The 16,142-nt window shown below is 47.8% G+C and overlaps 6 protein-coding genes across 6 annotated transcripts; 3 read left to right on the top strand and 3 right to left on the bottom strand.

Moving 5' to 3' along the window:
* Window positions 1-166: 166 nt before the first annotated feature.
* On the bottom strand, window positions 167-940 carry KD926_011255 (FMN-binding negative transcriptional regulator; the record flags this gene model as incomplete). The annotated part of the gene is made up of 1 exon (XM_053103518.1): window positions 167-940. The coding sequence occupies one exon, from the start codon at window positions 938-940 to the stop codon at window positions 167-169; it is 774 nt and encodes a 257-aa protein (XP_052953102.1).
* Window positions 941-6,824: 5,884 nt separating this feature from the next.
* KD926_011254 (uncharacterized protein) lies at window positions 6,825-7,163 on the top strand (the record flags this gene model as incomplete). The annotated part of the gene is made up of 2 exons (XM_053103517.1): window positions 6,825-6,954; window positions 7,009-7,163. The coding sequence occupies 2 exons, from the start codon at window positions 6,825-6,827 to the stop codon at window positions 7,161-7,163; spliced, it is 285 nt and encodes a 94-aa protein (XP_052953101.1).
* A 227-nt stretch (window positions 7,164-7,390) lies between these two features.
* On the bottom strand, window positions 7,391-9,002 carry KD926_011253 (putative MFS transporter; the record flags this gene model as incomplete). The annotated part of the gene is made up of 5 exons (XM_053103516.1): window positions 7,391-7,628; window positions 8,181-8,352; window positions 8,403-8,445; window positions 8,503-8,622; window positions 8,679-9,002. 5 exons carry the CDS (start codon window positions 9,000-9,002, stop codon window positions 7,391-7,393), a joined length of 897 nt encoding a protein of 298 aa, XP_052953100.1.
* A 786-nt stretch (window positions 9,003-9,788) lies between these two features.
* On the top strand, window positions 9,789-11,149 carry KD926_011252 (putative O-methyltransferase; the record flags this gene model as incomplete). Its single annotated transcript, XM_053103515.1, has 4 exons — window positions 9,789-9,836; window positions 9,894-10,041; window positions 10,180-10,306; window positions 10,378-11,149. The coding sequence occupies 4 exons, from the start codon at window positions 9,789-9,791 to the stop codon at window positions 11,147-11,149; spliced, it is 1,095 nt and encodes a 364-aa protein (XP_052953099.1).
* Window positions 11,150-13,816: 2,667 nt separating this feature from the next.
* Window positions 13,817-14,750, top strand: KD926_011251 (uncharacterized protein; the record flags this gene model as incomplete). The annotated part of the gene is made up of 4 exons (XM_053103514.1): window positions 13,817-14,125; window positions 14,190-14,226; window positions 14,288-14,318; window positions 14,378-14,750. 4 exons carry the CDS (start codon window positions 13,817-13,819, stop codon window positions 14,748-14,750), a joined length of 750 nt encoding a protein of 249 aa, XP_052953098.1.
* Window positions 14,751-14,953: 203 nt separating this feature from the next.
* On the bottom strand, window positions 14,954-15,508 carry KD926_011250 (uncharacterized protein; the record flags this gene model as incomplete). The annotated part of the gene is made up of 3 exons (XM_053103513.1): window positions 14,954-15,110; window positions 15,171-15,405; window positions 15,460-15,508. 3 exons carry the CDS (start codon window positions 15,506-15,508, stop codon window positions 14,954-14,956), a joined length of 441 nt encoding a protein of 146 aa, XP_052953097.1.
* Window positions 15,509-16,142: the final 634 nt, after the last annotated feature.

Below are 16,142 nucleotides of genomic sequence, written 5' to 3'. Positions count from 1 at the left end.
TGCCATGAAGAGACTGATAATTTTCCAATCTTCCATTCTTATTCTAAAGTCAATAATAGTAATAATCTAGGACCAAGACAATGCTAGTTCGAATGCTTTGTCTGCTGTGCTAAAATATGTACATGCACCAAAAGAAAGAAAACTCCAGGCATACTTGAAGAGCTGTTTATTTGCCCTTCGCAGCAAGCATCTTAGCCTCTCGCTCACGCACGCACTGAGCCATCTGGTCACCAGCCTCGGTCTTTAGGCTGTCAAATCCTTGAGCAACACCCGCTCGATCGCCCTCGCCCATTTCCTGGCTCATCTTGAACTTCCCCCCCAAGCTAGTAATCTCGATCTTAATGCCAATAATCGCCTTCTGCAGGAGACCAATGTATCGATCCGGCGCATCAGACACATTCCACTGACTCGGTCGGTTACCGCCAGTGTAATCCATAACCGAAGTCTCCGCATGGTCCGTGAGGGCATTGATCTGCGACGTCAAATACTCCGTCGACTCCGCCCCGTTATCGAAATAAACCGTGGCCTTCCCGTAGGCCTGCACGGCGGAGTAATTCCACGTAGGCACCACCTTGCCCGTGTCGGGCTTAGTCTCGGTGTAGAACTTGGGCGTGACGTAGTGATGGACCGGGCCGTTGAACAGGACCATCACTTCGTCTTTGAGCTGGATGCCTCCGGTGGCTCCGGGGTTCGCGGCAGTCGCGGACTCGATTATGGCTTTGGCCTGGGGATTCTGTCGAGCCATGTGGCCGCGCAAGACGCCTAGTTCTGTCTCGCTGTCATCATCGGAGACGTCGAGAACCCAGGGGATGTGGCTGGATTGGATGAATGAGTAGATCGAGGAGGAGATGGCGGTGGTTAGGATGCCGAGAGGGTTGGCCTTCACGAATTGGCGAAGGGTTGGGATGTGCGATTCGGCGTGGATTGCTCGGAGATACATGGTGAGAGGATGGGAGATGTGGTCCGGTCTGTTTGACTCTGTTGTTTAAGAGAAAACATTAGATGGGAATGCAGATCTGCAGCATGGCTGCAGTCGGACCTTTATACTTGTGGTCAGTTCTTGCCATCGGCGTTGTTGGCCAATAAGGAATGGATGATTATATGGAGGACTCCCCGGTTGACTCACGCCGCGGAAAAGCACCGTGCTATCAGCCTCGTGGGGGAACTCGTCATTGGCCGTGGTTGATATCCACTGGAGCGGGGCAAGTCTTTTGCCAATTCTGTTGTTTTTATTTTCACTTTCAGCGACAAATGGAGGATGCAAGAAGACTCCGCAATCAGACGATAGAATTAAGACCCGGGGCTAGTGGCTGCTGCTAAACTCATTTCTAATCACGCAGTTCTGGAACGTTGCTGGGAAGGGCGCAGGGCCAGTCTTCCCCTCCAAAGGTTGAAAATACGCCGTTGCGGCCGTCGGGAATGAGGGGCAGTTGAAAATTATTCCCGAGATTCCCGATTCAGGCAGGTACATGCGAGACTTCTGCAAAGATGTGAATTTTCCCTTCCCAGCAGGCATTTTTACAGTTTCACTCTACATAACTTCCTATTCGAGTAGGTGGGTCTTTCACCACCCTTGGCTGTATCGGGATTAGCTTACCATCTCAGTGAGTGACCCACCAACGCCTCTTCACATCTTCTCCATACAACTTCTTCTATGGTTAATCTGGCAGTCCTATGGAGGGTCTTTTGTTGCCACGAGAAAGGGATCGTTGACTGGTCTCAGTCTCGACCTATCGTACTTAGTGCGCATGTCACTACAGTCCTTGGCTAGTCAGCGATCATCGCCCGCTTCATAGAAATTCAAGCATTCTACTCCTACCGTAGCTGTCAGAGATTAATAAAGTCACTGCGACATTGTCGCCTAAAGAAAAGCCAAGCCGTATGCAAGAAACAATCGGGTAGGAACTGGAGGAACTTGGCTAACAACCGTAGAGAACTGAATTGGTGAAGGTAGGTTTCTCCCCGGGCTATCCCATGAGTAACCTATGCTCCATAGTAATATAGATCTAAGGAGGAGTTTATAAACATTTATGCCAGGAGAAAGCTAGAGGACGAAATTGTGAGTTTTTTAGTTTTCTATCGCCTACTGTACTTTACTGTCTTGATAGGGCTAGTATTTCGAAGGTGAAGTGGATAGGGCATATTCCCTACATGATCAATAACGTGTAATACAAAGCCCAGTAGGGATACTATTAACTATCCAACTTGCCTTAAATAATATTACTAGCAAGAAGAGCTCTAGCTAGCTATTCTCACAAAGCAACCAATTTACAATGCACTAGAGAAAACGAAAGAAAAAGACCAATTAAACACAAAAGGTTTCCTCGTATCCAGCATAGTTCAGACTACTTACCAATAAAGTCAGCTCTGTCGGTGTGATTCTATAGGCCCAACTCTGGTGAATTGGATATAGATTATCCCATAGACTGTGAAGCCTACTACGGTGAATAGATTTGCTGGGGTGAAAGGGATAATCTCCGAACTTTTCACGTCTCCTGCCGTAGATTTCAACGTTGCTTCTAATAACTTACATCAATTTTGCAGCTACAGTCAAAGCAGCTGAATCAGGCTACGCGAAGGCCACTTGAACTCTGATCAACGTCAGATACGCTGGTATCCCCTCCCCCATTTTCTCGTTAGACAGGGAGACAAGACTGGCCCTCAAAATCAAAATATTTGCATTCCGATGGTCAACTTGTAACCGATGGGGGTTCAAACTGGAGTGCACAAAGACATGGCACAAAACAGCAACACGGAGCAGGCATTGTATCGTCTTCCTATTAATGAGCCCTATGACGCTGATAGAACAACCGGTGAACATGCTATTACTGGTCACAACCCAGATGTGATTGTCCAAGGATCATGGCAGGATGGAACAACCATAATGGTGGGTGAGCTCAAAACTCCCTGGATGACGAGTTCGAGCGGGACTACCTACTAAGTCACGCCCAGTTTTTCTTCTGCACCCTACCACAAGTTTGCATTGCATTTTCGGCAAAAAATGCGCCAAAATGGCGGCAAGCCAGAGAACCCGTCCTTGCTTACCGCCCCGGAGCTTAACAATCTGGAAAGGGCACAGATATCTGAAAATTTGCGCGTCCGAAATGCCAAGTTATCCTTCTACCCTTTTCTTTGGAAGGAAACATGGGTTTCTCGGTAGGTGGCAAGAGTGAAATTTGAACATTCTGGACCCTTGAAAACCGTCCATACATGCAGTACATGGTCCGAGATCGCGTTCAGGTCCTCCAAGGGGACCATCCCAGCACACAGAAACTTATCTGAATGGTCTGAATGAAAGCATTTTGGTGTGAGAGGCTTTCTACTTTCTCGCGAAACTCGCATTGCGTGTTGAATGGAAATATCACGGGAACAAAATTGAAACGCCCCTGGGAAGTGATATTAGCTGAAAGGGGTAAGAACGGGGAGTGAAGGATGCGGTAACCAGACTGGACAACAACAATGCTATCGACTATGACCGAATTTCACATCTTAACGCTAGCACGCCGGATTGACAGTCCAAGAAAAGCTAAATCCCCAACAATATGCTTCTAGCTTTCGTTGATGAACTAGAGCACAAGAACGAAAACCTGATTGTGGAAACGACACGACGACGGGGAGCCCATCTATTTCGACTGATCCGGAATAGGGGTAACCGTATTTAAAATTCTAAAGTGACCCAAGAATATGACATAGAGGAAAGGGCTTCAGCTGAGGTAAATCGCATGAAAGTTTTCACCTCGTCGTTTCTCACCACCGGGTCTAGGCCTACATGTGCGTCAGATTGAATACATGAACTATACACCCTACGACACAAAGCAAATATATCTTCCGGGGTACAGGAGAGACTCAAGCCCGGAAGAGATACCGCTGTTACGCACTACATGTAATGGAGCAAGCTTTGAAGGCTTGGAAGTTGATGGTCTGATAACAATTCTGCTTTCTTTAATCGTTTCCCCTGCCCCTGCGCCTAATCCCCTAGGTCCTCAAATCTTACGGTTTTTCCGTGAAGACTCCAGCGGGCCAAAATCCTCAAGATCATTGGGATCTGAGTTTAGACAACTTGCGAAGAACACTGATCGTGAACATGGGTACGGCTGGGTTCCGGGCTGTTGTATCTAGCAAGGGAGACTGAATGTTTGAGCAACGAAAGTGAGCGCACCTTCTATGTTGGGAGGCCTCCTGCCCTGATTGGAAGTTACAGAGCCTAGTAGGTGCAGGAGACTCTTGGCCGGTTGGTTTTTCGAGTTGTCGTGTGACCCCCACGGCTTTCATTGCGTCTGTTGTCAGGAGCTCCGTGGCAGTTATGGAAGGGCTGGAAAGCTCAAGTTCGTGGGAGAACTAAAAACCCCTTGGGTCCCGGCCGATCTTTTGGTGACGAGCGGTTTAAATTTTAGAAAGATCCTAGGTACCATAAACTTGTGTGATTATTGTGATGCCACTGCTAATCAAAGTCTCCAGGCCAGCTAGCAATATACTTCAAGGATCTTAACTGCCATTACGGCTTTCTCTGTACGTATGGTCAAACCATTTTCGTCCGACAGTATCGCACGGCTGGGGGAAAATGGGAGCTACTGTACCATAAATTTGTGTGATTACTGTGAGACCATTGTTAATCAAATTCCCTAGGCCAGGTGAGCATGTACATGAAGGACCTCAATCGCCGATACGCCTTCATGTCAACCTACGAAGAGACTATCTTTTTCCGACAGCATCGAACCGCTGGGGGAAACTACAAGTTTCAATATAGCCCCGTTGTCCGCAATTCTTCCTCTCCCGCGGTGGATGGTTTGCCGTCATTACGGCAATGTATGTGATACATCGGACAGCCCTGCCGAGCCTTGCAGTGGGACAATCCCACGCAGAAGGAAGCGCGATCTATCCCATCAAGTTCGTCGGGAGATTGCGTCCCTGGGCCGGCTTTAATGCCAGAGTCATAGCGGCTTTCCAGGCCCACAACTGGAATCAAACACGCAAATCATCGAGCACCACCCACAAAACCCAGGCCCAAACTATACCAGCCGAGAACAAGTGATTTGCGGCGACAAAACTGGGGTTCAGGGACGTTTCGAACAGCATGTTGGTCAAACGATGACCGCAATCTTCGCCTCACAGGGCATCGACTTCATTTTTGGGGACTTCCGCGCGACAGATGTGGACTATTCAAGAGTCCCCGACGTACGGAGCTCGCCGCCCAGCTGCACAGGCAGCCGCGGCGACAGACACACACACCCTTGCGACCAGCGAAAAAGAGACCATTTCCCTGCAGCAAGTGCAGGACCCTACCGACAATTGGGTGCTAGAAAACAGCACTCCAATCAAACACAAAATCGCCGTCCCCCCCCCAAGCGCTTTTCGCATGTTCTTCCATTCCTATCGCGTTTTCGCATGCTGTCAAGTTCGTCGTTGTCTTACCGCGCTCCCTGCCTGTTCTTGCAATGGTCGTCGTTCTCCTGCGTTTCTGGAATGTTTTATATCGATGATGACCTCTCACGTTTATTGCATGATTTACATCAGAGTCGACCTCCCGCACTTCCTGCATCTTGCACTTGCGTTCTCTCGCGTTTACTGCATGTCTTATCCATTCGAGGGTCTATTGCCAGCGGGCTTTCCTTTCGTGGGCTTACTTTCAGGTGACCGCCAACGGGTCGGTGACTACCCTGAGGGGATCAGGGGATACTGGCCTCCGTTTATAATCGCGACCTCCCCTCAAGGACGACTTGTATTGCCGTTGCCGGTTGCTTCGGCAGCAGATGGCTGCTTGGCGCGTCGCCTAGAAGGACGTCTGCGGCTGCGACTGCTGTGTTTATCACCAACCAATGCGCCAAGACTAGGTTGGTGAGGTCGCCCGACATCTTCAAACCGAGTATCCTCTCGTGGGAATAGATGTCAATGATGGAGTAGAGCAAAGAAACGCTCGGAAAAAGCTATGGGCTTCAATCATCACAGACGGGCGCTCAGGGTACTACAGTGGATTACACCTGAGGGCATACAAATCAGTAGAGGAGAAGCCCGACATAGTGAAAGTCCTGCACTTGCGCCGTCCCTACAAGGGCTCAATCTTGCCCATTCGCGATGGTCACCACAGGATTAACAAGGGTACTAGAATGAGTGATGAGATCGAAAACAATCTGAAAGCAAATTCGCGGCTACATTTTCTATTTTTCGCATTCTCCAACAATGCCAAGGGCCGCCCAAGTCCGATGACGCCTCTAGAGACAGGTAGTCAGCATTGGCCACGCGGATACAAACCAACTTTCCGTTCTCCAAATCCCATTGGACATGTCTTCCAGAGCCTCGTCGGATGGCAGTGTAAGGCTGATGCTTAAATATTGCCTCATCCGTCTAGCGGGGGCTCTAAATACGAGGGCTGACCCGGTGGCTTACAATACCCGCAATGGAAAAATCTATAGGTCGATCATGGGGATTCTGGGGTTAAGAGCTCCACGCCTTGCAGTATGTGTCTGCTACGTTGCATTGCCACGCTTCCGATGGGAGACCTATCCAAGGCTCTATGCTTGGCAGGGAGCCTGATTTCGGCGTCGATTGGTTATGATCAATGAGGTTCTTCGTACTAGTCACGTAGCACCGGATGACCGGTCGAGCTGGTGTTCGTCATCTGTCTTGGGTTTTGTATCCATAAAGCTCTCACTGAAATATGATCTTATATTTAGAAACATCTTGAGCCATTCTGTAGATTGCCAGTGCAGGGAAAAGATATAAATACCCCCTCGATTGCCTGTCAAAATGAGATTTTTCAATCACTGATCCAAACAATCTCGAACACACAAGGTTCAATCATTAATAAACAAGCCTTTCTTATCAAAATGAAGTTCCTCGCTATCGCTGCCCTTGCATCTGTCGCGACCGCCGTCAACGTCGGGATTACCTTCCACGGCGCCCGCGGCGAGTCTTACACGGCGTCAATCCCTACCGATCGCACGAACGTTCAGTTTGGTACGTGCACAATTTTCCCTGAGAATGTTGTATTAATTGCTAACAGCCCAATAGACAACCCGATGGTTGTTTACTCTGTCTCCTCTACCAATGGTGGATTCTGCAATATCGTTGGCGTCGACGGAGAAACGGTTGTGCTGTACTCAGCCACGGAGAAGACTCTGAAGAAGCCTCAGGCCATGAAGAGTGGCAATTGCGGAACTATCTAGATTCTGTCTTCTTTTGATCTGGTTGACTTTTCGTTGGGTTGTCGCAATATCATGTCTTTATTTCGTTTTGCTTTCGGTGTTAGACTTGAACTGTTTAGATTCAGTGTAAAGTCTAGAAATGTCCTGTTCTGAACTTAAATGTATGCTGCTTCCGTTACGTTGGGCAATTCTCTATATACTTGTAACTTAGCTTTCTTTTCTGCAGATCTACAACCCACCCTCCCCATCTACTCTTTTCTCACCTGTCTTTTCCCAAAAACAATAACCGGCGTAATAGTAAGAACCAGCACGGCCACCACGACCGCAATCTGTGTCCCAAACACCGCCGCAATGCCGTTTCGCGCGATCCACGCCGGCTGAAAATATCCCACCGAGAAACCGCTCGCCGTGCGCCAGGCGTTGATAATAGCCGAGACAACGGTCGATTGGTCGGGGTATTTTTCAAGTGCGTAGGCAGTGATCGATCTGTTCGTTTCCCATTAGGTCCAGTCATAGATATACTTTGTATAGATTCAGATCGCTCAAGTCTGAATCTGGTACAGGAAGGATGCGGTAAGCGTATATGGAAACTCACACAGTACTCGAGATCATCCCAAACACCACCATCAACCACCCGAAGGCAAGCCCAATCCAGTGTTTCTGGAAATATAGGGTGAGACTGTAGGTGAGGAGACCACATGCCATGACGCCGATCGCCATTCAGACACCGTGTAGTCGGGCCTCCGGGTACCAGGTGGTTGCGGGATTTATGTATCCAGTGGTTGAACCAGTAACCGAAGGAGTAGTCTGCAAGAAACGATTGATGTTAGATGTAGAGTGCTTGAGTCAATAGATACAGAATGGTTGGTTGCCTACCAAGAAGACCGCCAATGATCGGAGCCCATCGCAAAGAGGCAGATTCAACCTTATTAAAGAGATAGGGAGGTTGAGCGACGAATATAGATACAGTCACGGTAATTCCTGACGAGAGTTAGACCTCGGGATCAATTTTCGTTGGGAATGAAGGACTTGATTTACCGATTGGCCAGCAAAAATTCAACATGGTCGCAATGCCGGTCAAAAGAAGCGGGAACTTGAAGATATAGACGACAAGAGTTTTGCTCCAGTACGTAATGGTCGAAAATACCGGCAGGTTGTGGTTCCGCATCGACAAACAGCTCTATGAATTTGTCACCACTCCTGCAGGGACCTAAACGCAGTAAAGGTGTCATAATTGTTCGAGGGTGTGGCACCAAGAACCATGAAAGTCGTTATGAGCTGCGGCCACAACCAAACAGGAAGACTAGTCACATCAGTATGCCCATGTGCGACCGGCGAGTCTGAACCCACGAAATCGTACCGTCCAAAAAGCCTCAATCAACGGAATCGCCATAGCTCCTTTGGCCGAATAGTCGACGCTGACGCCCCATTCCATGGCCTGGGGTACGATCAACGTAGCGCCCCATGTCGTTCCACTGTGCTCGGTGATTTTTTAGCTCATGGTCAACGCTTCCTGGGAACTGATAGTGGTCGTACCCATCGGCTAATATCGAACTCGACATCAGGGACAAAAACATCACTCGCTAGCCCTTCTCTTGCACGACTGCTTCGGATTTTGGGACTTGCAGTGTCGGCTCTTGGTGTGGTGATTCGTCCATAATCGCCGAGGGTGTGACACGGTGATTGCTTTTGACTTTCAATCAAGGTTTTGGCAAGAAGGTCAGACACGAGGAGGTGGGGAGGGGAAGGGGAAGACCCAAGAAATGGAGAAGGAAGCACAAAGGCAAATGGAGGAAGAACAAGTGGCAGAACAAGGATTCTCCGCAGAGCCAGTGTGATTGAGAATGCCGTGGGTGGCATCCATGCAGCTCGAACAGGAGACGGAACATTGAATGGCCCTGGACGGATATCGACTGTTCTCGACCCTTCAAGGGTACAGCACGAAAGAAAGTTCTTGTTCCCATTGGTCGGCGTTTGAAAGGAGGGACAATATACATTGGGTCAAATCATTGGGAGGTATATTAACGGGTGGACCAGAACTCGCATCCGGCTGCAAGGCCGTCAATTGTCTTGCAGGGATTGCAGGGGTGATATAGTGCAAATTACGAAATACTTGAGCTGATAAAAAGCATGGGTTACAATCCTGAGTTCTCCACATATCGAGTGTAGAACATTTGTTTAAATAAATTCCTGCCTTTGAGAATAACCGTACTGAAAAGCCACATATGAACCTAGGAATATGATGTTGAAAAGTCGCACAGGTGAAAAGCCCCGAAGCTCTAAGAGACCGAATCCACCAAGTGATGCAGTAACATTCGGCGCCATCGCCCAAAGCTTCACACCATCTCGGAGCCCATAAAATGGACCGATCCCGGGCATATTCCGTACAAGCGGGCGCCACGTACGCCACGTTAGCGCACAACCTACTCATACCGGCAACAATCCCCACTAGCAAGGTTCAAACGGCAGAGAGAACTAGTGGTCCTACCAAAATAAACCGAACGTGGATCTAAGAGCTGGTGCCAATGCAACTAATATAAAAATGCATTGCTGGTTCAGCCAGGGGCCTGGAATGCCAATCATACGTAAATCCAGTGGTCGTGATCCTCTCTTTGACCATTCGAACCCCCTGTATCCGCATACAAAATGGCTTCGATATCGGCCGGTGTTACTTTGATGAGGAGAGCCACTTCGGTGAGTATGAAAGTTTCCGATTCCTACTTGATCTGTATTGACATCATGAGATTATAGCCTGCTGCGATCGGCTTTATGCCAGTAGCGGTTCACTTCCGTCTTTTCGATGTGCTAGTGACATTCAAGGAGCCTGTGAGTGCAGAGAGTGTCTTGGCAGCCTATAAAGAAATAGCCAAGAAGGATGGTGTTGAATCGCCCAGTCCAGGTCGGTTGATTGTTCGCTGTAGTCTGCCTTTTCGAAGCTAATATCTCTGAAACAGGCGTGCTATTGATCGGTCGGGACTCCCTTTCAAACTACTTTACGTTAATTATTGGCTGGAAAGATTTGGCTAACAATGCATAGCGGACACCTTGTTTGCGATTGCTGGCTTAGAGTTTGTCGATGTCACGAGCGACGAGCTTTACTGTGCCAACGACATCACGCGGCATCTGGCAGCCTTCCCTTCCGCCCAACATGGAGTATTACACTTGTACGTTGAGCGCACTTCGGAAAACCTATCTGGATTATTATATCTTGAAGTTCAAGACTAATTGTATCCAGTGCGACAGAGGCTCTCCTCGGTGCAGCATTCCTTATGCCAAAGCTCAAGGCGCAGAATTTCGCCTACCCGTTCGAGGAACTGGATACACCCATTCAATATGCTTACCGACGAATGGGTAACGAGCGCCTGGCCCAGAAACATACCTACTCCATTATGGCCGAGCAAGGCCGCATGGACAGTTTCAACACTTTCATGGTAGGCAAATGGATGAAGATTGACAGTGTCCCGGAACGGTTGAAGTCGGTCGGATATGATCTTCAATCTGTCCTAGACGAAGGAACCGCAAATAGATCTCAGACTATGGTCGACATTGGCGGAGGTCGTGGCCAATTGCTTCTTGAAATTAAGGAAGCCTTTCCTCAACTCAAGGCATCAGACCTTGTGGTGCAAGAATTCAACCACGATCTCGGTGACATCGAAGGGGTCACCCTCGTCGAATGGGATTTCAAAGCGGAGAATAGCCCCCAACCCATCAAAGGCGCTCTGGTCTATCATCTAGCGCACGTCCTTCATAATCTGCCGGATCTAGAGGCTGCGCGGTTGTTACAGAAAATATCCCAGGCCATGGCTCCCCATTCCCGGCTCTTGATCCACGAATTTTCCAAGAATGAGAGTTTTGCCAAGTTGCATGCTACTATGATTGTTTTGTACGGAGGCCGTGAAAGAAGCTCATCTGAGTTCCAGCAGCTGGCTGCATTGGCGGGATTGAAAGTGACGTATGAGGTTCGCCCTGAGGTTGGCGACGGATTGATTGAGATGCGCAAGGCGTAAGGGCAAACAGTTAGACCAATTGTGATGACGCCAATGGTCTATGGGGATGATACTCATGCATAACATAATTTGTATCTGTGACTTCCTTCCCTGGAACTACTACTCGATTCTGTACCGTTTCTTCTCGTGCGCCTTGAGGGCTTGGTGATGCTAAGTTCTACGAACAGGTAAATACTCCGTACATTTTAAGAGAAGATCTAGACCTTTGACCTATCAGCCTAAAAAGATTAAATTAGATTGTGGGTGGGTGCTTCATTTAACATCCTGGATCTACGAATACCACCATGGGTTGATCCCTGCAGGGCATTTCTCCACCCTATTCGGGAAATCCGATAACAAGAACAGGAAATGAAAAAAGAATTATCTCTTATTAATTGTGTTGGTATCACCAGCTAGGTACTGAGTACACAGTGAAGTGAACAAGCAAAAGTCAATTGATTCATGTAGATAGATGTAGATATTCAGTCTAGTTGGAAAACACCCCCTTGGTCCTACACGCGGCCCTCGGCGGTCACAACAACGGAGCCGCAGCCTGGCGCAAGAATGCGTTCAGCAAGCAAGGGATGATATCCGTCAGTCGCCAGCAGTAATTCACGGCTGGCTTGTTCTGACAGAAGGATATATCCCGACATATTGTGTCATTGACGAATCGTCAAGACGTCGACAAGAAGTATAGCAAACACTCATTTGGCGTCTGTTAAATGACTGAATGCTTAGGCCGTTATTATTCTACATCAACCGTGGATGAAATGGCAAGTGTAATTGCTTTTAAAGAATCATATGATAACTAAAGACCTAATTTAATCGCTAAAGGAGAGCTGGACTGTCAACGGTTTCAAAATTAGAGCACTAAAATTCGGCCGTGCGGCAATCTCTAATCCGATTGAACACTACGAACGGCCGGGGCAGATGGTCGATTCAACTTTCTTTGTTCTTAAGGTCCTGGCATTATTTAGCGCTTAAAATCATATTGGCGATATTGCCTAGTACGCGACAATTCAGTCCATCAAGACACGATGCTACGGTGCAGGGATGTTCTTCGCACTAATTCACATAATAAATTGTTGGACACGCGTTGGTTTACCTGAATATATTGGTTTCTTTGTTCCGGTTAGGCATGCAGCTAGTTAACTGATAATGTAATTTTAATTTATGCCCACAGAGAGGACAGTAAGAAGTGTAATTTGTGTGTTATTTGGTGGTCAAGAAGATAGGTGACTTGATTTGGACTTTCCCCGCGAGTCATGCCATCTGTGCTCTGTGAGGCCTAATTTACGATCCCTGCTACCGACTAACTTACGGCGTAGTTCTGAGCCCCATAGTGCGGATAATATGGAACACATCCTTGTTGCTCATTTAGAATCTCCAAGATAGTAATGGTCTTGGTGCAAAATGGAGATACGAAATCTTCAGATGGAAGCTGAACCCTGTTACCTTCGCCCTTTGTTTTCTTCGCTGTGTTAGATACCTAACTGTGTGGTTGCAAGTGAAAATGGCTGTATATAGCGTCCTATTGATTCTCTGTATCAGTTTAAACAGTCATCTCGATATCTCGCCCTCTTATTGTTGCGATTGAATCAGATCTGTGTCATGGTGATTCTGGGTACCGAAGTTTAGAGTACAGATATCAACTTCAGGTTGAAGCAATACTGCGAGTACGTATAGAGTTCTATACTTCGATCATTTTTGTCAAGACGACTGACTGTGAGTACTTCAACCAGCTCTTAAAAACGTGTCTTCTCTACTAAGAGAGGACGACGCAAATTTTGGTACGAATCTGGATCACAAAACGTCGTTGGAGGGAAGCCACTTGCTAACATATTGTCATGCAAAAAGGTCATCCTTATATAATAGCTTGCTGGGTGAATATCTATCGATCTCAAAGTCTCTATGCGATTGGATCTAACATTTGTCGGATGGTTTTTGTTTTTAGGCTCTTACCGGTCTGACAACTCTCGGGTTAATTTTTCGAATCGGTGTCAAATCATCGGTTCGCTAGATGATTCCTCGTGTCAGCCCTCCTGAGCGGATTTGGGGACTCGAGGACCTTCTTTTTCTTATCGGTTTTGGTCTATATATATCCCATATGGCTTTTATCCAGAAAAGGTCCCAAGGACTAGATTCATTGATCTACATGAACTTACTAACAGTCACTTCAGTCTTAATTGGGGTCTCGGAAGACATGTGTGGTTTCTAAACAGCCACGAAAGAAAACAGACACTAAAGAATGAGTTTATATCTCAACCTCTTGGAAGGTGGGAAATGGTGATGTCTGAACGAATCTCACAAATTCCGACTGATCGATCACAAACGGTTCTCGCATCTATGTTCTCTCGAGCAGGCATGATGTGTTTCCTTTACACGTGTTTTAGCAGCGCCGATAAATACATTCGAATAATCATCGTGGCCTGTATCCTCATACAGGTCATTGCGAACCTCTTGACGGTGCTACAAATTATTGTTCGGTGTGGTCCAAGCACATTCATTGCGGTAAGTGCATTTTCGGTGGCAAAGTATTTGCGGCTATCTGCTCGCACATCGACTAAAGCACGATTTATCTGATGATGATCTCTACAGCCCAATCGAGTCGCATATTTCCATTATATGTGGGATCCTCTCCCATCAGGTGGATCGATTGCTTGCCAGTCACCGTCAGTCCAAACCACAATGGATTTTGTTCAAGGAGGTATTCTCTCTGCATCACATTCCACTACTCCAACACCGACAACGCCTTGGTATGCTAATATTATGAAAGGCTTCAATACGGCCGTCGACCTTTTCCTCACCATACTCTCGGCCATCCAGTTGTGGCGATTCACGATCCGAGCCACTGACAGCGGACCCTCCGGCAGGAATTCGTTTTTGGCCAAACTACATAATATGCCACGGCAGACTCGTATTCGACGGATGTGGCAGACCATTACCCTGAGTGGACCGTTGTTGTTATCTGGGATTGCGTCGATTGTGAAGACATACGTGAGTTAGCCCACCATTATTGCGAAATGGATCATGGTAGGCAGCACTAATGCATTAGTCGTAGCTTTTGAAATCCATTGGCGACAAGAATGATATTACACGTACGGTGAACCCGAGACACATCCTAGGTATGGACTTCAGATTTCTAATGCGCTAAAACAGACAGTACCGTACCATTCGTCTTATGGGTCAAGTAAGTGTTCACTCCTACGACAAACCCAGTGTGAATTCGCTCATTATTTGTTTCCATAGAATTGAGAACTACAGTATCCTCCTTGACACCTGCGCCTCTGTCGTTCGACTCCTTATACGCATGTCCTCAGAGAGTTACAACCAAACCGGAAGTCTCTGGTCACGCAGTCGGTCAAATCAATTCCACGAAGGCTCTGAACTTATCAAGCACGATCACACTCATAGCAAGGGGACAGTTGTTATGTCTATTTTTGCCGATCGCGAGACTTCGCCGAACGGTGGGGGCGGGTACCATGTTGGAGGTCAATCCGGGGAAGGCCAAGATGATCGACCGCCAAACGAGGCCCGAGAAATAGGTGGTGTGAGAGTGAAGACCGATATAACCGTGCAGGTTGATTCTGATGGGGCTTCTACGAAAAGACTGGTGCCTTGATAGGATGTAATTTGTTGCCTTATGTTTACGAGACTAGTTATATCTAGACTAATTAACCTGATAGATTATGTATTTCTCGCACGATGAAAGCTTTCTATTTACAATTTGTCCCTCGTCGCGATATCCGCGGCTTGTGGTGCGAACTTAGATTATGGAATTATCGAGCCCGCTATTGCTCGCCAATAATACCCAGAAAAACAACACTAAGCGGAAATATCTGGAGTAGCATAGGCCTGGCACGAATAATGCCCCAGAATCCGGTCATTCTTGTTCAACGCATCCCAAGGCTCGCAGGGAAGGTTCTGTGTGCTGGCAAGTCTGAACCCGCCCTTGACCTCGTCCAAAGAGGGCATCGAAATCCTAAAAGCATCATGATCAGCAACCGTGTTCAGCTGAATTCACGTTGAAGTGATAGCATACTCGTTGAATCCACCCGTCAGACGCAGCGCACCGCCGACGTGCTCTAGGTCAGGGAAGCTCAGCGAGGAGGCATGGTATATGTTGGTTCCGTTCAGGTTTCCGTTGATCTTCTTCACGCCGGAAAGGCTGAGGCTGCCGATGAACTCGGAGGAGATCTTGACGTCGCCGTTGATGGTTGAGCAGGAGACTTGGGTATCGACGTCGAGTTGGCTGGTGAGGGTTAGGCTGCCGCAGGCTTGACGTTGTTAGCTAAGCTCGCGGAGTGTGTCTCGAGGGAAGAAAGATCTACCAGCAAGGCTCATTCCAGCCAAAGAGAGCATCAAGCTGATGTACTTCATTGTGTTGGTTGTTTTGGTAGGAATGGATGTGATAGGTATGATAGAACAACAAAAGCTCAGGACTCAAGGGGTATATGACTTGACGTAGACTGAACGATCGCCTAGCTTGAGGGAAGAACCCACCTTTTGAATGTTTACCTGCCCTGTCAGCTCTGGAGATGAAGTGACATCAAAAATAGCAGCCTGAAGTTTCAGCCTCCACCAAAGTCCAGTCCAGTATGGAGTACTTCATCGCCGAAGCGAGACCAAGGGGGGATCTTACGGGCCATGTCAAATGATCGCCCAATCATCTCTGCCCGGAGCAATTTATTCGTTGGTATAACCGGGAACCCATTATCCACATTCCTCAAGGGGCCATCATCTGTGGCTTGTGCCGGGCTTCCGAGTCCAATCAAGGGCGTGTTTATTGTTTTGACTGTGAGGGTCCTCCGGCCCCTGCATAATAAGTCGACGATGCTACGCTGTGTACCTGTGGCTTGTGTGAAGGGTACAAGGGGGTTCTCGATTTCTAATATGAGACATTCATCGGGCAAGTGGGTTAGCGTGTTAAGGATGTGGCAGTGTTATGGGGCCGTTGTCATCCACGCCATGTGTCAGGTCCGATGTACCCGAGTCCTTTAATATTACCCTTGAC

Source organism: Aspergillus affinis, assembly GCF_023601865.1.
Source record: "Aspergillus affinis strain CMG 70 chromosome Unknown NODE_92_length_155768_cov_89_032584, whole genome shotgun sequence".
NCBI lineage: Eukaryota > Fungi > Ascomycota > Eurotiomycetes > Eurotiales > Aspergillaceae > Aspergillus > Aspergillus affinis.
Note: the sequence above shows the minus strand (reverse complement) of the source record. Positions and strands in the feature narration are given on the sequence as shown.